We start from the raw sequence: 26,572 nt of genomic DNA, 5'->3' as shown, positions 1-26,572 counted from the left end.
TTGGTACATAAGCCAGGTAAATCTGTAGCATTTAAAGAAAATATTAATAACCCATTAGTTCTCTAATAACAAGGTCATTCCCGCGGTAACTTTTAACAAGGAACCTGATGGTGGCCTTATTTTTGACCTTGAGGATCACCTTCATGGTTATTTCAAGTTCAACTTTTATTAAAATGGAAATGCCCCTTTTTGAAACCGGGAATCGAAAGAACAGAAAATTTTACATTTAAATATGCACTTAGGTCATATGTTCCAGATGACCTTAAAGGTCAACCTAAGGTCATTACAACTCAAAACATTTTTTTGATCGCACTAAGAACAACATTATTGGAGAATATTCCATAGCAAACAAACTCATGTAAAAATCACGCGTTGATGAGAGTCTAAACTTCGACCTTGAACCTGATCTGGTGGCCGTTTGAGGGTCACGACGGCTCAGGTCGGGTAACTTAGGTCAATTTTATTCTTAAAGAAATACCCAAGGGGTTTTTGAGGTCGCTAAGGCTGAATCTAGATGTGATAAGTGTGACTTTTGTTTTGACCTTGGGGATAACCTTGATTACTTTAAAGGTTATTTTAAGGTCAAATTTTATTTTTAAATGAAAAGTTTCAAATATGTATCTAGGTCATCATGCGAATTCGACGATGAAAGTCACTTTAAGGTCATTTAGGTTTATACGAGGTCTGCTTATCTTTGGGAAGAGAAGCTTTCAAAAAAAAAATGTGTACAACCAAAGTTATTAAGTTCAACAAGGCACATGCAGTAGTGACATTCAAGACGACCTTGAAAATGACCTTCGAGGACATTTAAGGTCAATTTATTTTTAATGGAACTGTTGGAAGAAAAACATTGGGAATTATCGAAGTTGTTTCTGTGTGCCGTTTCCAAGTTGTAATAGAAATCCATAGGTGTCAAATTTTAGTATCTGCGTACAGTTTCCAACTTGTAACAAAAACAAAGGACCAGTGGTGTCAAATTTCAGTATCTGTGCACCGTTAGCAAGTTGTGACAAAAACGCATAGCTGTTAAAATTCAGTATCAGTATACCGCTTCCAACTTGTGGCAAAAAAAAATTCCCAGAAGTATCAACTTCAGTATCTGTGTACCGTTTCCAACTTGAAAAAAAACATATATAGGTATCAAACTTCAGCATCGGTATACCGTTTCCAACTTGCATAAAAACCAGAGGTGTCAAACTTCCGTATCAGTGTGACATTTCCAACTTGTAACAAAAAAAAACCCCAAAGGTGTCAAACTGCAGTATAAGTCTGCCGTTTCCAACTTGTAGAAAAAACAAAAACGCATAGATATCAAACTTCAGTATCTGTATACCGTTTTCAACTTGCATAAAAAACCAGAGGTGTCAAACTTCCGTATCAGTGTGACATTTCCAACTTGTAACAAAAAAAAAACCCCCAAAGGTGTCAAACTTCAGTATAAGTCTACCGTTTCCAACTTGCAAAAAAAACCCAGAGGTGTCAAACTGCAGTCAGATCAAGTGCCTCTGCAGTACCGAACGCAAATCAAAGTTACCGGCGCAACATGAAAGATCAACGTGAAATGATGAATATCCAACCGAAAAACTAAACTTTTTTATCACAGAGTTGAATTTTTGATTAAGAATGAACGTAATTAGAACAAAAAATATTGTGTTTGAAAGGAAGGAGGAAACAGCATGCAATATTGCCTGATCTGAATTTTGACTAGCATTTATTAAAAAAAATAGAAATACAATAGGTTTGTCCAGAAAATACAGGAGAGTAGTTTTTAAGTTTTTTACAGTAAGGTACTCGAGGTTTAATTCAAGACGTGACAGCAGGTTAACCAAAACCCGAAACCATCTCGTTAAATCGCCATCTATCGGATTGTTGACGCAGCTACGCCCGCCACGGACGGATTTTCGTCTAAGCTTACAATTAACATTTATGTACCGATCAGGCAGAAACATTATTACCAAATTCAAGCGCAACGTAATACTTTGTCAAAACAAGAAATTGGAAGGTCAGCCTCAGCTTAGAAGACATTCAATAGCAATGGACAAGTCAATATTGATACTTATGTACTTAATACTTAAACTCATTGAAGGCAATCTTTTTTTGTTTTTTTTTTTTAACAAAACTCACTTTCAATTACTTATGCCGTTGAATTTTATAACATAATTATATACAATATTAATGGTTTTAAAGAAATGTATATTGGTGACAAATTATCGCTTTTCCGAAGTAGTGATGTCAAACTATCACTTTTCTGCTCCATGTTAAAAAATCCTCTCTTGGAGTATATTATATGGAATTATATAAAATTTCTTTTAATATTTTTTCACAAGATTTAAAAGAATCAGAGAATTCAAGTTTTTCAGTAAATCCCAATTATCCGAGTTCCTCTACAAATATAAGAGCCACGTTTTAGTAACTCACGACCACGGATTACAAAAGCTACGAGAAGTTAGTTAATATTCTGATTAAATTCAAGCCCTAAATATAGAAGATCTTCTTATTTTCGAACATTAAAAATCTAATTCTTTTCGCAATTTGCGTTCAAATTCGGAAGATTAGAATTTCAATGCTTTCCAGCTGAAAAGCGTGTTATATAAATTGTCTCCTTTTCAAATTATTCATTCGCCTAAATCCTAAACTTGACCAGCAGATTCTAAAATTAATAGATTATGAATTACATACTGATCGATCACCTTGACTATATCTAGACTCTAAATTTAAATCAGTCTAAAATCAATTTTTACATCAGTGAATTTCACTACTTAATCATGAAATCAATCAGTCATTTTTAGTGATCCAGTCGTTTTGAATGATCTAAAATAACTTTTATTGATTAAAACAGTCGTTTGCAGTATCTTAATTAGTCCGTTTCACTGATTCAATCAGTCATTTTCCGTGATGTATCTAACCAAATTTACTGATTCAATTAGTCATTTCAATTGTGTATCTAACAAAATAAACTGATTCTATCAATTTTTTTGAAGAATCTATCAAAAAATTTACTATCTGAATCAGTCATTTTCGATGATATATCCTGCAAAATGTACTGATTCAATCAGTCATTTTCAATCATGTATCTGACAAAATGTACTGATTCAATCAGTAATTTTCAATTATGTATCTGGCAAAATTTACTGATTCAATCAGTCAGTTTCAATGATATATGAAAAAATTTACTAACTGAATCAGTCATTTCAGTGATGTATTTAACCAAATGTAATGATTCAATCAGTCTTTTCCAATGACATATAAAAAAATTACTAACTGAATCAGTCATTTTCAATGATATATCCAGCAAAATGTACTGAATTAATCAGTCATTTCAGTGATGTATCTAACAAAATGCAATGATTCAATCAATCATTTTCAATGATATATCCAGCAAAATCTACTGATTCAATCAGTCATTTTCAATTATGTATCTAATAAAATTTATTAATTCAATGAAATATTTTCAATAATCTGTAAAAAAATTATACTAACTGAATCAGTCATGTTCAATGGTATACAGCAAAATGTACCAATTCAATCAGTCATTTTCAATAACCATACAAAAAAGACTAACTGAAGCAGTCATTTTCGAAGATACATCCAGAAAAATTTACTGATTCAATCAGTTATTTTCAATTATTTATTTAAAAAACTTGAACTGATCGAATCAGTCATTTTTAATGATTCACTACTAACTTTCGCAAATTAAGTCAGTGATTTGTAAAAATCCAGCTAAAGAAATTTTACGAATTAAATCAAGGAAAATTATATTTTTAAATCAGTATATTCACTCACTGATAAAATCAGTAATTTTGGATGGTCATCAGCAACTTTAGCTAATTAGATCAGTGATTTAGAATGATATAACCAGTAGATTTCATTAATAAAACAGTAGTTTTAAATGAAGTCACTGGTTTTTTCAATAATTTAATCAGTCATTCTGAATGGTCATCAGGAATTTTTACTAATTAAATCAGTCATTTTGAATGGTCTAATCAGTCATTTTTATCATTTATTTCAATCAATTAAAATAATATATCTATGAAAGTTTTAGTGATTAAATCAGTCAATTTCAATTATTCAAATAAATAATTCGACGACTGAAAAAATCAGCCAAACATGACTTTTCAAATCAGTAAATCCGACTCACTGATGACATCAGTAATTTTTAATGGTCCAATCCGTAAATTTCATTGACTAAATCTTAAAATTATTGTTAATTTTAATATTAACTAATTTCTTTGTTAAAATGACTTTTTGCTGAGTAAAAATGACTAATATTTCAGTGATTGCGTGATAAATTTATATAAATTTAAAATTGTCTGTTTTCGCCAGCCAAAATTGAATGAAATAAAAATGTTGTTTTTCGTCAACTATCTTGAAATTATTGAATAAATTAATCAATAGATAAGATCCATTTGGTGAGTGTCGTTTAGACTGATTTAAATTTAGAAAGATTTACATTTCTCTATTTAGATTCTTATCCCTCCGTTTCCATAATAATAAAGATGCCTCTCTTATTTTACAAAGCGCAAGTTATAAATTGAATAGGCCTAATTTTACACTAAATTTTAATCTGAATTATCATCAGAAGGAGGAGACTAGTTATGCCTATTGATTTATTTTTTTATTTATTAAAAATCGAACTAGCTCTTAAAATTCTAAACGTGTTGATTCGAGTTACATATTATTTATTATTTAATTGCTTACGAAGCACATCCTTTTACGAAATTACTAGAACTAAAACATCAGTCTTTTTTTCATTCAAAAGTGTGTCGTTCTATTTTAAAAATTAAACCTTTTCCAAAATCAAAATAGTCCACCGCGCTTACACTAATTATTTATTATTATTAAGGAAAAGTTACTTTTCATATTCAAACATTAACAAATAATTCAACTAGACCTATGTGTAATCGAGAAATCAATATATTTATTAAACTTGGAATTAAATTAAATCAAGAAAATTAAATAAATCTTTGTAGGAATCAATACCTCCCATTGAATTACTTTGCATTTAGATTGAATTCTTTCTAATTCTTTGAATTTCATGTATTTTTTTCATTCTTTCAGAAAATTTAACTTCTTTATTAAAAAAAAATTCAAAGAACACCAAAAAATTCTGAATAATAATTTTAATTCATTTGGAGGTATTGGTATGATACTGTCTAATCGATAGTACCAGCTCTTGTAAACATCTGGAAAATGACAATACCACAATCTTTCTATTTTTTTTTTGTTTGTCTAGGCTTTTTGAGAGAAATCTTGCTTGAGTATCCATCTCTGCAGCTGAGATTTTCTAATTTTTTAGTAATTAATAAAATGACGATCGCTATTTTTAGCGATCTCTTAGATTATCTTAAACTATGATTGTGAACATCGCGAGAAAGTCACCTCGGAAGAGTGTGACAGTGTGCACGACAAGCCGCACCAAGATAGTCGTTGTTCATTTCATTTAGTCTCTTCTCGAGCCTGAGATTATTCAAAAAACGATACTTTTTCGAGCGACTGAAATGACCGCGGCCAACAGTTATTCTGAAAGCTGCTTCCTCGGCGGCGGACATCTGGACTTCCTTATTTGCATCTCCATCCTTCGTGATTTCCATGTAATTCTCGCTTAGTCGTAAATCGCTTTCGGAGTCAGAATCAGATTCTAGAAATAGAAAGGATTTTTTAGATAATTGAAGAAATTATTACCTCAAAAAATAATTTAAATACAGTAAACCTTAGAGATAGGGCCCCCTGATAGAGTTCTGGCGAGAATTGACGCCGAGCTCCAAGTAGGAGTAAAACGAGCTGTTCGGGGTGAGCGGCGTGGCGGTCGCTCAAGCGTAAACAAACAAAAGCGTTTTCTGCGAAACAACACTCGGTCTGGGTAATTTCCCATCTCCTCCATCCCCAAAACCGGCCCAGTCTCAGAGTTTCACTGTAATTAGTATAAAAAAGAGTTGTCGTTACCATAATCGGAACCTGAATCAGAAGAGCATCCAGACGATGATGTCATTTCCCATGGCAAGGTCCTCTGTCTTCGCAGAGGACTTGGATTGGAATTGAGAATCTGGGCCACACCTCGCACACAGTTTTTATTTGGACATCTGCTAATTAAAGATGCATCAAAACTGGAGGGTCTTCCTCTGTATCTGAGTTGTGCTGCCCTCCTCCTACGATTTTCCTGGTGGAGTGACAATTTACCTTCCACTCTTCTGTGATAAACGAAAAAATATGTTAGACGTCAGTCTCTTCCATTTATTTGTTTATTTATATTTTTCACGATTCCATCCCTTCCCGACCTCTACCATCGAACTCCCACTCTCATGAAACACCCTCATTAGTCCAGCCCCCACTCTCATCCGAAACTCACTTTCATCTTAATCCCACCCAACTCTTATCCAACTCACAACCAACTTTCATTCCGATTAAACTTCCCATCATATCCAATTCCTACACAACTGCAACTCGTAATACCTTCAAACGCCCATTTCCTGCAAATTTCAGTCTTATACAACGCCAAGTTGCATTAAAGTTCCTGCCCATTTAAATCCAACTCTTTCCAACTTTCATCTAACTTCCACCCCACTCACATCCAACTCCCATTTCCATCCAGCTGACACTTAAATTTTAATCCTACAAAACTCCCATTGCAATCCAAGCACGATACTAATCTAATTCCCACCCCCACCAAACTCACACTCTCATCCAATCCCCTCCCCCCCCCCCCTATAACACGCACTCTCATCTAACTCCCAAAAGAATCGCACTTTCAAAAAACTCCCTCTCGCATCCGGATCCCACTCCCATCCAACACCGACTATAGTCCGAATAACAATCGAATCCCATATCCACTCCCATAAAACTCCCTTTCTCATCCGCCTCCCACTCTCATCCAACTATTATAACCGTCCTACCCCCACTAAAACTCACATCCCACTACCATAAAACTCCCCCTCCCATCCTACTCCCATCCGAGACCCACTATCACCCAACTCTCAATGTACTCCCACTTCCATAAAATCCCCTTTCCTATCCGACTCCCACTAGCATTTAACTCCCACCTTCATCCACTTTCCACTCTGATACAACTCTCACTCCGATAAAACTCCCTCTCTCATCCAACTTTCACTACTTGCAAATCACACTCCTATCGAAAACCCACTTTCACATAACTCCCATCCTATTTACATCCAACTCGCATCTAATTTCCAATCCTACTAAACTCTCATTCCTATCCAACTCCGATCCAAGTCCAACTCCTACTCGCGTCCAACGCTAATTTCCTTCAAATTTCACTCTTATTCAATGCCCACTTACAGGCATCTCCCAGCCCATTTACATCCAACTCCCACTCTCGTCAAACTCTCCCTACCAGCAAATTCCACAGTAACTCAACACCCACGCTAGTCCAATTCCCACTTCCATTAAAAGCTACCTTCACGAAACTCACACTCGCATCCAACTCCCATTCTCGTCCAACTACCAATCGAATCCCACTTCCATAAAATTCCCTCTCCCATCCGACGCCCATTCTCATACAATTCCCAAACAAATCCTACTTCTATAAAACTCTCCCTTTCATACAACTCTCAATCAAAGCCCACTCCCAAAAAACTTCTGCTCTCATCCAACATTTTTCACCAACTTATCAGGATTTTAAATCGCCTTAAAGCGATGATGATGAATGAGTGAATACTAATAATTGTTTTATTAACTAATTTAATAGTTATAAATATATTTAATGAAAAATTACGCAACTATAATACTTTCGAGTAGGAAGTATGTTAGTATGTGAGTATGCGACAATTACAAGGAGGAAAGCGATTTAGCAGAGGATTTTAAATTCCCAGTCATTTCCCGGTTTTTGCTAGTCAAATTTTTTATTTCCTTAATCAAATAGAAGTAACATATTCATATTTTACCCAACATTTAGTTTTATTTATGACGTTTATTCTAAGCATCCTTTAACAAAAATTGCAAAAATTGCAAAATTCATTAATTTTGAAACAAATAATTTAATTTTCTACTAAAAAATATCAACTTTTTACAAACATGAACTACTTAAACTTTCAATTGAAAAAATTCATTCTCCACAAAAAAGAGATTTTCAGAAAAAAAGTTCAATTTTCAATCAATGTGGTGAATTTTTCAATGAAATTATGAATATTCAACTGGAATGGATAAATTTTTAACCAAAACGATGAAATTTCAACTAAAATGGTGAATATTTAACTGAAAGATTTGAATTTTTAATTAATTATTTAATAATTATTAAATTTAATAATTTAAAGATGAATTTTTAAACAAGAATATTTATTTTCAAATAAAAAGATTAATTTTTTACCGAAAAATACAATTTTTCAACAAATTACATGAATTTTTGACGAAGTAGTTGAATTTTTAATTAAAGAGCACAAATTTTCAAGCAAATAGTAGAATTGTCAACCAGAAAATTAATAATTTTCAACCAAAAATAGAATAGTAACATTTTTAGTTAAAATTTGTATTTCAAACCAAACATAAGAGTTTTCAACTATAACAATGAATCTTCAACTGAAATAGTTGAATTTTCAAAAGAAAAAATATTGGTTTTTACTAAAAAAATAAATTGTCAAACGAAACTTCAATAATTGAATCTTAATTTAGAAAAATTAATGCTCAACCAAACAGATAATTTTTTAACCTCATTTAAGGAATATTTAACGTAATAATTTAGGATTGAAGTTTAAAAAATCGCTTTCCACACAAAAAATGACTATAAAAAAAAACAGTTATACTTTAAGCAAAGTGATGGATTTTCAAATACAAACGTAAATATATTTAACATAAATAGTTGGACCGAATAATTTTATTTTCAGCTAAATTGAAAAATATTTAGTAAAAAAAATATTTTTTTTAACGAGTAGAATAATGAAGTATTACTCTAATGCAAACATCTTCCATCAAACCAAATTCATCCATAGAATAAATTTTTGAAAAATTAATATTTAACTACATTCCAGTACGGCTTCTTTTGAATTAAATAGAAGAAATTCTGTATACTCACTTGTTTGGTAACGTATTTGTTTGCGTGACTTCGTTCACTTTTGTAACTTCTTTACTGAGAGGTGGTGAATATTCAACTGCCTTTTTGTCCTCACCATTTCTGAAAATAAATGATAATTTTTTATCTTAGTATCCACAATAAAAATATTAATATTAATTTTTGGAAAATATACAGCGAATACTTTCGGTTTCCGTAATATTAACCAATAAAATTACATAATGTAAAGAAAGAAACTCCTCTGCTGGTTCTTCCTTCAGTGTAATATTTTATCGAGAAAACACTGTATTACGCCCAACTCAATCGCTTTCTACTTTTTTTTCTTAATTTTTTTTTCTTAATAGTTTTTTTTGTTTGTTATATATCAATTTCCATCAAACGTGTGCTCGTTTGGAAAAAAACCCCATTTGGCCCTATTACAAGTCGGTCACTAATCGGGGGCTAGTCGGGTTAATAATTTTGACAAAGTACCCAGTCGAGGACTAATCGGGGACTAGTTGGGCTATTTGTTGTCAAAATTTCAGTCGGGGCCTGGTAGGTGGTTGGTCAAGGACTAGTCGGGCCTTATTGTTCACTAATTTCCGTGCAGGTAATCTTCAGGCTCTGGTCGGGAGCTAGTGGGGCTTTGGTCGGATTATTCTAATGTTTGAGTTTTCGGCGAGGTTTTATCAAATGAGGTAATATCTAAAAAAGCGTAATGATTTTTTTATTCTAAAACACTAAGAATATATTTAACAATAATTTTACACCGTTTTTTGGAGAAAAGATTTATTAATTTTAAATTCATCTCAAATATACATAATAAATAATTATTAAGTTAATAATTTTGTACGAAAATCAACTTTTTATAAAAACAACGATCCAAATCTTCAGAAAGACTTAATCTTATTTTTTGTAGTATGTTTTAGAAAATTGATAATTTCTAGGAACATTTATAAATACCTTTGTATGGAATTTTAAGAAAATCCATTTTGGAAAAAATATGTATAGATGTAGGTGAATAGACTGCCGAAAGTCATACGACTCTAAATTTGTACAGATGCTTATTTTTAAATTTATCTGAAAGGTTTGCCTAATATAATTAAAGTATAATCTTTCATGTAGTTGAAATTGGAAAGAGAAAAATTAAGCACGGTACAGTTCAGATTTCGTTACCACCTTCATTTGAGACTTGCGGTTCTGGACTGGTAGCTTTAAAGAAAATCCGCAAGGGCGCGACGTGCCGCCTCTCGCGCAACAGAAATGACGCGTTGAGTGTTTAAGGCAGCCATCCACACGCAACGAAGCCTAATTACCTGGAGCAGAGACTACAGTGACCAACATGACGGTTTCTTCAGAGCAAAGCTCTTCCACTGTTGTCCTCCAACTGAAGTTTTTTTTTAAAATTAATATTCCACAAATTTTGGGGAATTGTAGTTGCATAAATTTATGTATTTTTAGGCGTAGGATACGTTCCCCATTAAATCTTGGGTATATTTGATCACTTTAAAATATTTCAAAAAAGTTTATGGAGATTTCCGTATATAATAAGTATTTTGACAAACTTTTAGGGGATGTTCCACAAATTTTGGGGAGTTTGGTTAATATTCCACGCGGATGTATTATCATATGACCCCTACTAGTACCCGACCAGGCCCCCACTAGGATAAGTCGAGTCACCTGACTAGCCCCCGACAAATCTACCGTGACGCTCCTCGTCGGGGGCTAGTCAGATGACCCGACTAGCCACCGACTTTAAGTGGGTTCGAATGGTCGGGAACCAGACTAGTTTCCCATTTGAATTTTTACACGGGTTAATACAGTGTCACTCTTCAATAGCCCTCCCTTTTATAGCCATTCCGAGAATTGAAGCCGCGCTGTAGGTAGGTATAACAGGAACTGCGCGGAGGCCGCGGGGTTGCGGTTGTCACTCAGGCGAGCAGTCAAGCGTGAACAAACAAAAGCGGAGCGGGCTACAATGAGTTATTTCACACTCAAGGTCAGCTCCGAAATCGGCGCTATAAAAGAGTTTCACTGTAATGTTAATTCAATACACAAATGTCTAGATCAAAATTCACTTTATTTTTCTATTATTCCTCTAAATTTGATAAATTTATCACTGATTTCTCTTATTTTTGATAAATGTTTTATCTTTAGTGGTATTTTTTTAGTTGTTTATGTTTTCGCATATTAGGGTGGGTCGAAAAAAAAATTGAAAATCAGAAATGGAACTGTGGAAAATTGGCGTCCTAGAAAGTATCATTTACTAGGAATCGATCAATAAATTCCTTCTTTTTGCGCGGTAACAAAATATGCTGGATATCTTTTTAAACTAAGATTTTCATTTGTATACAATTTTTCATTTTTTCCTAACGTATCTTCACCAGTTGAAACGTTTTACACAACTAAAAAAAATTCTCTCCACATTATCATAAGTTTTTAAATTATTTTTCGAAAACAGGTGTCTACTAAACATTAATAATTTCTGATGGAGCTGGAAATAAAAATCTGGTAAAAAATGTCACCACATAAATTTTTTCCAGAATTTTACGATAATCAGTTTATTGGCAAATAGCGCTGAGAAAATGGTGTTATTTTCACGCGAACATACTTTTTTGTAACAGTTTTATTAGTAAAAAAAATTAATATGCCAAGGGTTCTTGGATTTTAAATAATTAACAAAACAGGTGCGGTTGGAAACTGCTATTAAAAATTCCACTATTGCTGACTATGTTCAATTTCCTAAAATAATAATAAAAAGAAACTGACTGAAAAAATGTATAGAAATTAAAATATGTAAATGAATTGATTAGAAATTTACTTATAAATAAATAAAAATTATATTAAATACTTAGATTGTAATTATCAGTGACTACAGCAGAAGGAGGAATGTCTTCAATAAAAACCACCACCAGTAAACGAGTCGGAACTCGATTGATTAATTTAAAATTATACCGTCTGCATTTTTCGTCTCGCCAAGAATCGCTTCATAGTTCCCTTTTTAAAAAACAGTGATTTAGATCTTTGAAATCGTCATTTTTTAAGCGCAATTTGACTTTATGTCTTCCACAGAAGAGTGCAAGACATTGGGTACTTTTTTTTTTAATTTCAAAATTATTTCCTCTCGAAAATTTGCTTATTGCAGAAAAGCTTCTGCAATTTTTCATTTAGAGATTCAATCTATAGAATTTTTGAAATTTTAATTTAATATGTATTAATATATTGAATTTATTCTTATAAAAATAATGTATACAATAAACATAAATATTCACATCAAGAAAAAACGATGTTTTATGCAGATTTTTTTAAATGAAGAAAATAAAAACGAAATGGCACCTTTAAATTTAAAATCATTGCATTCCTCAGGGTTTAGTTGGAAACTATAATGAAATATTTTAGTCTTACTTCGTACATTTATAAATTTCAAATTAACATATCGTTTCAAATTAAAAAATTCACCTAACAAAATTTCTTATGGATTGCTAGATAGTTTATGTTTCTAATATAATAAAATAAAAATCCAAGGACATGATTGAAAAAAAAAATCGTGGCTAGTTCAGTTCTGTCAGACGAATTAAAAACTTTATCATAAAATGTAACTCATAAATATAAAAATTCTTATCGGATAAAATTAGAGCGTGATATAGAAATTATTTATTTTTTCTTCAGACTATTTATCTAAGTTTGCGAAATTATTTGTGTTCTTTGACGTTTTAAAAGAGTCAAAAAACATGAACATACTTTGTGTAATTAACAAACAATTTTCCGTATTTTTTTGGAGAAGTAAATTTACACAAAAATTATCATTCTTTTATAATATTCCATACATTTAGGAAACATATTCTTAAATTTAAATATATTTCTTTGGTTGAAAGAAATGTTTTTTGTTATAATGACATTTTTTCCTCAATTTAAACTGATTTTCTTTAATTTCAAGGTACTTTTGGTTCAATAAAAAATTTTGTTCCAGACACATTTTTTCTTTTAATTTAGGATAAATATTTTTTTGTATGTTTAATTTAGCACACCAAAAAATTCTTCAGTTCAAGGAAAATTGCCTTGAATTGGTTTTTGAAATGGTTTTTTTTTCTTTGTTCAAATGAAAACTTATTAATTTACAAATAATTTCATTAATTTTGAAGAAATTTTTGGTTCAATGAAAAAATAATCTTTAAACAAACGGTTTCTTTAATTTCAACTAAATGTTTTTTGAAGTGTACCTGGTGAAAATATGTTGGGTTAATGAAAGTAATTTACTTCTTTTTAAGAATTTATTTTTACAAACTATGATTAATAGAAAAATTATTTTTTAAAATAAATCTGTATTATAAAATGTTGATATAAAGTAATTAATAATGCGAAATTCGGATTTAATTTTGCGAAACAAATAGTAAATTAAATAAATAATATTGCGGTTATTGGTGCACATAATTCATTAAACAATAAAGAAAATTGTATAACAAAATGTGTATGTTTTTGTTTTTCAAGATTTCTTTCATTAGTTTATATTCTAAAACCTTGAGAGAGTCAATAAAATTCGTAGTTTTTTATACGATTGGAACCCGAAATATCTCTTTTTATCAAAATGAATAATCGTGAAAGCGTTAAATCTATTATGAAATATATAATTTTAAGTAAAGTATGATTTCCTTTTATAGATACTTATATACAGCCGAGCAAACTTTGTAGGCCTCCTCATAAAATTTCACATTTTTAGGCAAACCTTCTAAAAAATAATGAAATATCATATGAAAGTTTCTTCGAAATTCCTTGCAATTTTAAAAATCCTATATAAAATATCTTCTTTGATAGTAAATCCTCAAAATTTTACATTGTCAATTTATATTAAAAATTACTTTAATTTGTAAAATTCAAAATTAAAAACTTGAATCTTTACTTTCAAAATAATCTATATTTGAAATTTTTTATTTCCACATCTTCAAAATAAGAGTTTTCAATTATAAATTTTGTACATCTTCAAATTTTTTATTTGATGTCATTAAAAATTAATAATTTTTTACTTTAAAATTCAGTTATTCGAAACAAAAAAAAAACAAAAAAAACAAAAAAACGTTTGAAATTACAAACCTTCCAATTTTAATATCTTGCAATTCTATATATTTTAAATCCAAGAATTTTTATTTCAATTTTTCAAAATTTTAGAACTTTAAATTGTAAACCTTTAAAATTGAAGAGTTTCAAGTTTAAAAAAATATGCAAGTTTTAAGTTCAACAAAAATCTTCAGATTTTAATACTTATAAAGATCAAAAGTCATGTTTCTAATTTAAAATCTTCTAAATTGAAGAGATTCTGAATACTAACATTTATTATAATAATAACATAATAATGAATATTTAATTATAAATTTTCAAAAATCTTGAAACTGAAAATTGTTCAAAAATGTCAAAAATTTCATTAACTCTATGAAAGAAGTATCTGCGTCTTTTTAATGATTTCAACATTTTCTAGATCTAATTTAAAAAATACCGCTATTTGTTCTTTCGTAAGTTGGGAAAAATGAAGATTGTTACAAACATTAATTTTCAACCAAAAAGAAAAAATATTTTTTAGCGAAAGTGTTAACTTTTCCATAAAAGAGATGAATTTTTAACTAATAAGTCGATTCTCAACCCAAAAAATGAATTTATAACAAAAGAGTTGAATTTTCAACAAAGAAACATTTTTTAATCATAAAAGAAAAAAAATTTCACCCAAGTTTGTCGAATTTTCGAACCAAAAAGAGTAATTTTTTACAAAACAGAGAAAATTGCAACGTTCAATTTAGTAGTTTAATCTTCAAACAAGAAAATTTACATTCACGATATTATTTTTTTAATTTGAATTAAAACTTTAAAGATTGTTTTTACTTTCTTTATTCGTTCTTTCGTTCTTTGTTGTCCATTCTTTCCATTCTTCTTTTTAATTTTTCTTTCTATTCTTTTCCAAGTGTTATTTTTTCTATTCTTTTTCTAATTTTCCAGATTCATTCTTAATTTCTTCTTTCTATCTTGTTTCTTTATCGGTCTATCCTTCATTCTATTCTTCTTTTATTTCTTCTTCATATTCTTTTTTCATTCTCATCCTTTTTTCTTCTCCAATTCTTTTTTTTATAAGAAATTAATTAATTAATTACTCTGATCTACAAAATAACATCGATAGTTATATTTAATTTTAGATTTTTCAACATTTTTTTTAAAATGCTGGTCAGTATTTGTTTAGAAAATTTTTTACAGTTTAATTACTTTTAAAAAATCGTTATAGAATAATTTTTAGCATAGATCGAATAAAAATATCTCTCCGTGAATTGTTTTTGAAAAATTACGACTTTTAAGAGGAAATCGCATAAAAATTTTATTTTTTAAGAAGAAAATTATCCAAGTCAACCAGGGTCATAATTTTCCCTAAAATTGTCTCAAAACCTATACTAAGCATCAGTACCATTTTTATTTTTCATAAACTCTCTAGCCTCATTTTTTATAGCATTCGTTAAAAATAAAAACACTGGATGAAAAGAATTGACTTTTTGAAATTTTTTCAAAAATCTTTTGGCACTAAGTAAATATCTATTTATAGTGATCTTTTTTCATACTGTTCATTTCATTCCAAGCAGTGCAAATATCTCTATTAGCAATTTAAATATCCGTTCCTTATTTTCTATAAATATTGTTATTAAGAAAAACCTTTAATACGAAAATTGATAATTTTTTTATTTTGGTAACAATGTCCTAATAAAGATAAAAAGAATTAAACCAAACTGATAAAATTAATTCTCAACCTACAAAGAATAAATTCTTAATACAATAGTTCAATTTTTAACCAAATAAATATATTCTTCACACATAAGATTATTTTTCTACCAAAAAAGATATATTTTTATTTATAGATGTTCAAAGTTCAAAAGTTTTCAATTTTAAACCTTCAAAAATCCAACTATTAAGAAAAAATTCAAAATTAACCCATTAAAATGACATAACTCTTAAAAATTGCATCATTAACAATTCTATATTTTCAAAAGTTAAGGATATTCAATTCGAAAATTGTAAAACTTTCTATCGTAAATCTTCAAAATTGGAAAATGTTTAATTTCAAAAATTTGCTTTAAAAACTTATGCAAGTTTCAAGTTATACAAATAAAACTTGAGATATTGAATGAAAACAAGAAAAACTTTAAACTTTCAATTTGTATTTTAAATTTTCGGGAACAAAATTTTTCGATAATTTTGTTTTTTCTAGAATGAGAATATTCATTGCTCGAAAAATTCCTGAAGCAGTAAAATGTTGTCAACCGGACATTTAAAAATGTCAACATTTCCTTGAGACTTACTCATCAAAAATAGATAACCTAAAAAATTTTTTTCTTTGAGACTGACTTGTAAAAAATAAAGACCTTTGCAGCGCAACCTTGATGCCTATTGTCTACGAGATTAAGAACTCAGCATAGACACTCCAACTGAAAAAGCAAAATATTAATTAGTTAACCAAATTTTGGAAAAAAACCTTCTTTGTTTTTTCTCTACTTGGAACCAATGAAGATCGCTAATACTCTGATCTTCACCCTGGTGGCCATCTTTAATTTGATTGGCGAGTACAACAACAATTAAAAAAATATTAATCATCCATTTATTCAACTTGATTAATTTAATTATTTAGTAATTGAATAAATTTATTAAATTAATCAAAAACGTCTATCAAAAGCATGAAAACTTTGCCAGATTTAGGGATTTTTAACAGGGCTTTTTGACACTTTTAAGCATTGTTATAAACAAATTCATTCATTAATCATTTTTATTAGAGAAAATTATTCTTCTCTTTAAAGACGATTTTTAATTTCAAGAATATTATTACCATAAACAAACATTCGCCATTTAGTTACACTTGTTATTGAGTAGTTGAATTTCCAACAAAAAACATCAATTTCATCAGTTTTTTTTTTAATTGAAATTGTTGAGCTCCATTACTTTAGAAAAAAATCTAATTTCTTCCTAAAATCACAAGATAATAGAAATTCAATTTCATCAGAGCTTTACGATTCTTTGGGCTCTTGAAATCCTTGAAAACAAGTTTCCTGAAAGAACTCATGATATCCAAAATCAACCAACCTGAAAAAATTTAAATTTTTTAGAAATTTAATTCCGGCTTATTTTTGGGCTTTTTTGGGCTCCTCGAAAAGATCCATTTCGATTTTTTGGCTCCAACGTAGGTGATGGGCTTGTCAAAAAATAATCTTTTTGAAAATATTAGAGTTAAAAGTTACCCCTTTTGTACCACGTAGATATGATTTTGTCATAGATTAATTGATCATAGACAAAACCAGTAACTTTTAATAAATTTTCGTAAATTATCATAAATTTCACAAATTTCCATACATTTGATAAATTACCATAAATTTCGTAAGTTTACATAAATCTTATGAAATATTAAAAATAAATAAATTTTTGTTTTCATTTAAAATCAAAAAACTTGCATGCTTATCCACCTTACCGACACGTTTTATTTCCACTTCAAACGGAATAAACTGGTAATTTAGTGAAAGGATAACTGACACTTAATTTTAAAGTTGATTGAAGAACCTCTAGGTTAAAAACACACTTATGCTCCATATTTTTTATTGCATGCCTTTCTATGGCTTTGTAACTTTAAGTAGCTGTCCAGTTATGCAACTAATCCATTTCCCACATCGTAAAAAAACTAACTTTCAGCCCGGTTGTTGTGGAAAAGATAGAACGTGACAAGGGGAGAGGCAATTTCTCGACTCGTGTGAATGCCGCTCTCGCTTCGCTCGCGCGGCAACCTTTCTCGCTCGTCGGAAAAGCGCTCCCTTCTACCCTGTCACGCAATATACTATATAATTATTAGCAACAAAAATTGTAAAATTTAAAAATTCATCTATTTCTATATTTTGTTTTGCACTCTTACAGGATTTGCAGAATTAAACGGTTCAAGCCCGCTTTTCTCTCCTAGTTCAAGTTTTCGCTCATCTTTTGCTTCAACTCCTGATACAACGCCTGGTACAAGTCCTACACGCGAAAGAGTAGTAACTCCTGCACAACCGACAACAATTATTCCTGAGACAATGATGGGAATGGACTGGAAAAGATTCACTTTTCCTCGTAAGAGTGGTGCAAAATATGCGAAACGCTTCGTCAGTAAACAAGGCTCTCATCAGACAATCAGCTTTCGATTTGAAGACATACCAGCAGGCAAACATTGGGTATGGGCAAACGCTAGTGAAGCGTTTGGGTTAATCCTTGAAGGTGTCCGTCATAGAATTTATTTTCATAAAGTTTTTGCAGCAATAGGATTGAAAGACCCAAGAACGTTTTGGAACGTTCAGAAAATTGCCAAACCCCGGTACGTGACTCGGCAACTCAATAGAGAAGAAGTGAAATATTTGAGGGTAAATTTTGCAAATAGTTTTTAGAAGTGATCTGTTGTAATTATTAGAAATACTTTCTTATCAAATCTAATCCCTTGGCATTATTTTTTATCGCTTCAAAAATCAGTATGATCTGTTTGGATATACGGAAGACAATTTCTTGAGGTAAACGACCGAATATAGAAAAAACTGAGAATCCCATTTAAGTCAATCCCATTTAGTACTAGACTATTATCAAAAATTGAATTAAAAATATTGTATAAGGCGGTAAACAGTCTAGAAAATTAAACTGGCCATCTACAATTTCATTGTTAATAAATTATATTATTTGGTTAATATGATTTTAATTGTCATTTATTGAGATTCTGCGAGTCTTGAAATTCCTTAAAATCCTGTAACATGTGTTCAAATCCTTTTGAAAAATTTAAACATTAACGACGAATTTTCAACCAAGAAAGTTTAATTCTTAGCAAAATATAGAATAGTAGTAAGTACAGTTAAAAAATGAATTTGTAACACAAAAAAAAATAACGAAACATAGTTAAAATATGATGAAAACCTTTTCTTTTTAATTTTCCAGAAAATATTTCAGCTTTTAACTAATTTAATGAATTTTCAATAAAAGAAATTCAAATTCAACCAAGTAGTTGAATTTTCTATAAAGAAGATGAATTTCTCACAAAATTCGGAATTTTTCTAACAAATAGTGGAATTGTAATAATAAAAAAACGAAGAATTTTTAACAACAAAATTATGAAATTTTGCCTAAAAATAGAATTTAGTTTAATTTTTGTATCAAATAAATCAAGAGTTAGTCAAAAAGATGAATTTTAAACAGCAAAAGAATTTTCGACAAAGTAGTTCAATTATTAATCTGAGAAATGCCTTTTTGAACTAAAAGTATGAATCTTAAAAAAGCCGGAAAAAATAACAAAATACATTAATTTTAAATAAAAAAGACAAATTTTCTGCGAAAAATGTAATAGTTAAACTTGTATTCAAAAAATTAATTTTAAATAAAAAAAACCTATTTTGAATACAAGAATTTTTAAAAATTTTGAAATGCAAATCTATAAAGCTGAATAAATTGATATTGTGAAACTTTAAAATTAAATAATTTTCAAATTTAAATATTCCAAATTGAACTATTCGAAGTACAGATAAGTTTAGAACATTTTAAGCTGTAATTGTTTGAAATTATTCAATCTTTAATTGCAAATCTAAAAAATTATTTAATTATGAACTATAATTATAAGTCTTAAAAATTCTAGAATATTTAATTGAGAATCTATAAAGTTGAATAAATTTTAGTTCTAAGTCCTGGAAACTAAATAAATTTCAATTTTAATCTACAAAAATGAATGATAAGAATAAAAAATAATAACTCAAAATTTGGAAAGATTTCAATAAATGTAAAGTAAATTGTAGATTTTTGATAATATAAAAAAAATTAGAAGCTTTTGAAGAATTCTGAAAGCTTTCACGAGAACACACAACTTTTTTTGAGATTGCTAGGAAATTTTTAAGATTTTTTTATTTTAAAAAATTAATTTCCAAGAGAATACTTAAAAAGATTTTTAAAAAATCAGGAAACTTATTAAGCAATTTTTAAATAATTTTCTAAGAATTTGAGGCAATTTCGCAAACTAATTTTTTTTATATTTGACAAAGAGTCCGCAAGATTTAAGCTTAATTTTGTTAATTTCACAATATTTAATAAAATTTTATGGAAAATTTGATTACTTAAAATGATATCTAGAAGTTTTAAAACGATTAGAAAATAATTTAAAACTTGAGAAGATTTCACCCAATTTAAAGCAAAATGTAGATGTTCGAAGATGAGATTTGGAAATAAATTGTAGAAACTTTTTAGCGATTTGGAAAAGTTTCCAGATAATACGAGATTTTTCTGAAGATTTCTGTGAAATTTTTTTATAATGTTATATTTTTCTAAATTAAGATTTTGATCTTAATAAAAATTTTAAAGAGATTTTTTTAATGTAGGAAATTTTATAAGAATAAAATAATTTCCAATGATATTTAAAAGAGTTTTAATTTTTGTCTTTTGCCCATGGATATACATATAAAGGTTACGATGTAATTCTTTTTCGAATTTTATTAACTTTTTTAATATATGCATGTGTTTGATCTAAATTTCGACACGTCAAATTTTTTATTTCAGCTGAAAGGAGGCAGGAATTGTTTTCATCATTTTCAAATTTTATATTATTACTTCTTAACTAGGATAAAACACGAAAATATATTTTATATAATTTGGACAACTTTTAAATATTTTTTGAAAACTTCTACTTTGAAAAACTGCCAAGCATAAGTAAAACTTTTTTTTTTAATAATAATAATAAGATAATAAATTTTGTTATTTGAATAGTTTTCAATTTTGAAAGTTTATAATTTGAATTCGGGATGACCGAAAAAGTTAATTCTCGAAATTTTAAAACCCGGATTTTCCAATTCCGGAAAATGTTAAATTACCGCATTTTCAAACTTACAAATTTTTAATTTTTCGGAAATTTACTATTTTTGGGAATTTAAAAATTGAGCATTTTTTGATTTTTTTAACTTTAAAACTTTACAAAAATTGAATTTATCATAAAAATCATCCCAACTTTAGAATTTTTACATTCTCATCATTTATTATTGAGAAAGAATTAAAATTGTCCGCAATTTGACTCCACAGTTTTTTAAGGAATCTCCACGTTTTGAGATCCCCTGAATCCTAAAATCAAATTTTTACGATGGCGTCTGTTTTTCTGTCTGTCCGACCGTCCTGGCGTCCGTCTGAAAATACGATAGCTCTAAAAAAAGAACGGATCAAATCAATCTTTGGGGCACTTTCTTTAGGTCCTAAAAGAGAGGACGATTTCGTTAGCCAGCCATTTTGAATAAAAATTCAAAAAGTAGTGCATTTTGAAAATTATTGGGACCACTTTTTTCTGAATATTAAAATTCTATGGACGTATATTTACAGTATTAAAAAAGACAAACAATTTATCCTGATTACTTTTTTCGATAAGAAAAAAATTCTCAGAGTTATAGCTTTTCAAAATTTTGAAAATCAATTGGAAAACAAAATTTTAAGCCAAGCAACGCACGATATGAAAAACAGTCAAGAGAAGAAAAACATCGAAAATTTAAATTTTCATTGCACAAAAATAATCAAAAATCAAAAATTCAATTTTGTGATCGAACTATTCAGGATACGAAAAAAGATCAACTAACAAAAATTTTGATACTTACAATTAACTACAAATTCGTTAATAATAAATTCTTGATAGGTCGCGTACTTTTTGTTTTATTCGTGAAAAATAACAATGCAAATAAAAGATAAATCCAAAATTTGTGGTAAACGACACAAGCTGCGAAAAAAATGATTCAACAACAATTGTTAATCCGAAAAAGAGCTACATATTTGTTATGAATCACTTTTTGATAGAACACGTTCTTTTCATGTTAATCCTAAAAATGACATTAAAAATGAACATGCAAAATTTGTGGAAAAACGAAAAAACGTACCAAAACAAATTGAAAAACAAAAAAAGGAATGATTTATTACATTCTCATAATATTTCAAATTGAGGAACTGAATAACATTTTAAATTACACATAAATTTAGAAAATAAATATTTAAAATTGAATAACGTGAAATAATTGTAAACTTTAAAATTAAAGAGTTCCAAACTTTGAAAATTAAAAATTATGAGAGTTTTAAGTTTCACAATGACATTTTTTTAAATTTGATGATTTATATGAATCGTTTAAATAAAAGAATTTTCAATTCTCAATTTTAACGACATATAAATAATAGTATTTTGCATGTCAAGGAGAAGAGCGCTGTTTTTTCGTGTTGAGGAAAATGTTTCCGGAACTAAAAATTAAAAATGGTACAAACAATTTTTTTAAAATTCGTTGAAATGTGGAAAACAATGATATGTCTCTTTTAAATGATTTCGAAATTTTCTAAAATTATCATTCGTTCTTCAATCTAAAAATAGTACTTTTTTAAAAGATAAAAGATTGTACGAACTGTGTCATACCAAAAAAATAAATATCTTGGAAAAACAAGCTTGATGCCTATAGTCTACGAGATGAAGAATTCAGTATATAAACTCATACTGAGAACCGGAATATTAATTAGTCAAATTAAAAAAAAAAATTTGTTTTTTGTCTACTTGGGAGGACATGAAGATCGCGAATACTCTGATCTTTATACTGGGGGTCATTTTTTATTCCATTGGTGAGTACAAAATTAAGTTAAAAAAATTAACCATTTATATATTCAATTTGATGAATTTAATCAATTAGTAATTAACTAAATTTATTAAATTTTCAAATTTACCAAAAACATCTATAAAAATCATGAAAACTTGGCAAGATTATTATTAATTTTTTTAAATCCAATTTTGACAGAAACGATGAAAGTTCGGTAAAAATTTCTAAAAGGACTTGTAGTTTTTGAAAATCCTATAAATTAGCATTTAGGAATTTTTTATAGCATTTTTTGAAACTTTCAATTGTTATAAGCAAATCTTTTATTTGAATATTGAAACCGAGCAAATAGTTCTTCTCTTTGAACACTTTTTTCATTTCGAAAATAATAATATCATACAAAAGTTTTCCATTTGGTTGGACCTTTAAATAACTAGTTAAATTTTCAACAAAACACATGAATTTCACATAAAAAAAATTAATTTTCTAACAAACAATTTTTTATTTTATTCAAATTTCATTACTGGGTTCGCTTTTTATTTATTTTTTTTTATTTTCGGGAACTTCGTGGTTAAGGAGGATATTACAATTTTCTACATCCTTCCTTCATTTACTTCTTCTTAAACAGGATATTTAAATTTTCCACATCCTTTCTTTATTTATCTCCTCTTTCTTTTTCTACCATTCTCTCTTTTCTTCTCTTTTTATTCTTCTTCGTATACTTCTTTGTAGGAGTTATGCGGCGCCTGCACTGTGTTCTCTCATGATCGTACACATCCCCTCTCTTATACGACTTGCTTTTATCGCACTTGGGCGACGAGCGCGCGCTGAGTCAAAGTATTCCGTATTGAGATTTCCGTACGAACACACGTATTGTGAATTGAGGCATAGAATATATTCAGCATAATTCTTTATATTGTCAGTGTTGTTTTTCTATTAAAACCCGTCCCTCCAGTATATACAACAGGTTATCGGCCCAGAGGTGTAGTGCTTACCGCTTCCACTGTGCAATAAAGGCAGACTTTTTGTTTAAGTGCAGTTTTGTGCCTGGAACAGCAAAAGTATTTCTCTGTATGGTAAGTTAAGAGAACCAGCAAGATCATGGCGAGCTCGGATGCAGAGATGACTGATGAGTGGGAAAACGAAACAAACAATTTAACGAGTAAGTTATATACATATATAAAAAGTATATTTTTTTTGTGGGAGTAACCGCCACATAATCGTTTTTGTTGTCTTTAAGGTGTAAAATGGCGAGGTAAAAGAATCGATATTACATGTTGAATGTGTGCGGATTTGTGTAATATTACCGAGAAAAGTGAAGCGCGAATTTATTTTCGTACAAAAAACGTGGTGCGGTTAGAAACGAGACTTTTGCATAAATGGGAGATAAACATCGATGAAAAAATTGAGAAGCGTTGGCCGCAGGAGTTTTGTTTCTTCCCCGAATTCATATGAGCCCGCAGTTCGAGCGTGCGTTACGACCGCCGGCCGGGCATGAGCGAAAGGGTTTAAAGTGAATCATTCAAGTTAGACGAAATACATAAGGATGAGACAATCCTGATAAGAGTTGAAGGAGAAACTCTCTTTATAAATCCGGAAAAAGGCGAGGGATATAGGACGGGTGAGTTCTATAGAGATGAGTTTGGTGAGGTTTTGGTGAGCTACCTGCACGTGTGTAAGGAAGAGAGAGGTAGTGCAAGTGGGTGTGTGTGTGTGTGGGCTAGCACGTACGCACATAACGCTTGTTCTTATAGATAGATTTTGTCTGATCCTCAGGTTCATTAAATTCAGATTGAATTGTCTAAATATTTACATTGAGATCAATACAGATTGATTAAACATATTTCACAAATATTAATTTAAAATAAATAAATAAGATGAAATAAAAATTAATATTGTGAAGCTCCAATGAGTTGGCCTAGAAGTGCGTGCTTGTTGTTCGGTTACACATGACTTGGTCAACTGGAACGAGCATACAATGAATCTTGTTGTTCGGATTCATTGTGCGTTTGTTCTTCTTGAGGTTAGCCATACTTGATGTTCGGTCAACTGGCTTCAGGATACAGTTACCCGGCTCATTATTAAAATTTCTGTACAGAAAGAAGAATGCTAACTGATGATCAGTGGACTTGTCTACTCGGAGTGGATAGAGGACAAATTATTACAGGGAAAATCACTCGAGATGCCGCGGACGAAATTGGAGAGCCCAACTATCAATGGTGCGTCAACGGCGAGAGCATCGGAAGAAGAGAGGCGAGCGGAACATAGCGGGGTGAGAGAAGGAGATGAGGAAGTAGAGGAAACGGCGAGTAGAGCGAGTAACACAAATTTGATAGTTGGAGAAAATAAAACAGGTGAAGGTCTGCCAGTCGTTAAAAGTGATCACGTGGTTGATATCGACCCTAGTTTACTTGCAAATTTGTTAAATAAAAATAAACCTGAACTCGAGAATGGGAATAAAGTTTCTAACAAAACTGAACTTACAGTCCCGGCGAGATTGACTGAACTAGAAACTAAGTTGACCGAATTGACTTCGACAGTCAGCAAATTTTGCGCTGCATCAACTCGGACAATGGAGCAGTTCGGTGCGACACTACTCCAAATGATAAACGTAGTGCAAAAGACGGACAATATGACGTCAAAGGTGCAGACTAATCTTGGAAACGAAGTTTCAAAGGTTTTTAAAGAGCAATTTCATAATTTTACGCGCGTTGAGAAAGGTCAGAATTGTGAGAACGGAAACAGTTTATTATTAAATGATGTAAAGGAAGCGTTCAAGTTTGAAATTATAAATAAAGGTGGGGGTATACGACGGGATTATAAATTAAATAATAATACGAAGTTTGAACATTTTTACGACTACTTATCATCAGAGTTGAGAACATGTGATTTATTACACATTATAGACAAAACAGTCAAATCTAATACGCCACTCTAAAGATATGCATATTCAAGATCCGGTTGAAATAATGAATAGATTAAGAGAACTTAAAATATGCGAGGTTAATTTAACGTCACATACGGTAAGAAAACAATTATACAGTATGAAATATATAATTGGCAAGACCAAAGCAGTAGAATTTTGCGAAAAATTTGAGGAGATTATTAGAAATTACGAAAATACCCTTGGCGCGACTCCTTTGTCTGAAAATGAGAAAAGAGATGCATTTTTCAATGCAGTCACGGTTTCTGTGCCACAAATTCAGACAATTGAGTTTGTGTCTAAGAACACCAGTGGTAAAGGCGTGTCATATGATGAACTGAAACTTATAGTAATCCAGGACGAGGCCACTAGAAATCAGGTAGCAGTGGTGGTGTGAATGAGGCTAGAGCGACTAACTTAGCTCGGTCTGATAACAGGCGATGCTATGAGTGTCAAGCTTCTGGGCATATTGGTGCGAATTGCCCGAACAGAGGTGAAGGCACACAGTGTTATAACTGCTTACAATTCACTGATCATATTGCGGCTAATTGTCCTCACCCAAAGAAGCTTGAAAAGAAATATGATCAGTACAAAACCAGCAAATAGAACAATTCACATTCTCGAGGTAGAAATTATAGAGGTTATGGTCAAAGGCGCGATTTGAAAAGACAAAATAACAATGATGCAAGATCTAGCGATTCAAAAAGAGGGCGGTATAACAACTACAGAGGCAGAGGTAGAGGCAGAAATAATTATAATAACAAGAATAATCGCAATGATAACAGCGGGAATAAAGGAAATTCCACTAAGCAAGCAAATCAGCAAAGCAATGAGAATGCAGCAGGCGAAAAAATACCAACAAAGGTAAGGAGAATTTCGTAGATATAAAAGATAGCTGCTTATCGCATGTTCTTGCTGCGAATGATGCGTTGAACATCGAAGATGTAAACACTAATACTGTGTATACACGTAATGATAAATTCTTTACGAAGTTCCTAGCAGATTCGGGCGCGACGGAGCATTTGACCCATTCCAGAATTATTTTCA

General features: G+C 30.2%; 1 protein-coding gene across 1 annotated transcript in view; it reads right to left on the bottom strand.

Annotated features, from left to right (window-relative positions):
- Positions 1-1,694: 1,694 nt before the first annotated feature.
- Positions 1,695-26,572, bottom strand: part of LOC117170529 — a 406,469-nt gene continuing 381,591 nt past the window's right edge. Inside the window, exons 2-4 of the mRNA XM_033357320.1 lie at positions 9,023-9,121; positions 5,944-6,188; positions 1,695-5,638 (exon numbers count right to left, since the gene is read on the bottom strand). Coding sequence (XP_033213211.1) covers positions 5,376-5,638; positions 5,944-6,188; positions 9,023-9,121 — 607 coding nt within the window. The 3' untranslated portion in view covers positions 1,695-5,375. The remainder of the gene's footprint in view (positions 5,639-5,943; positions 6,189-9,022; positions 9,122-26,572) is intronic.

Source organism: Belonocnema kinseyi, chromosome 4, assembly GCF_010883055.1.
Source record: "Belonocnema kinseyi isolate 2016_QV_RU_SX_M_011 chromosome 4, B_treatae_v1, whole genome shotgun sequence".
NCBI lineage: Eukaryota > Metazoa > Arthropoda > Insecta > Hymenoptera > Cynipidae > Belonocnema > Belonocnema kinseyi.
This window is presented reverse-complemented; position numbering and strand designations above follow the sequence as displayed.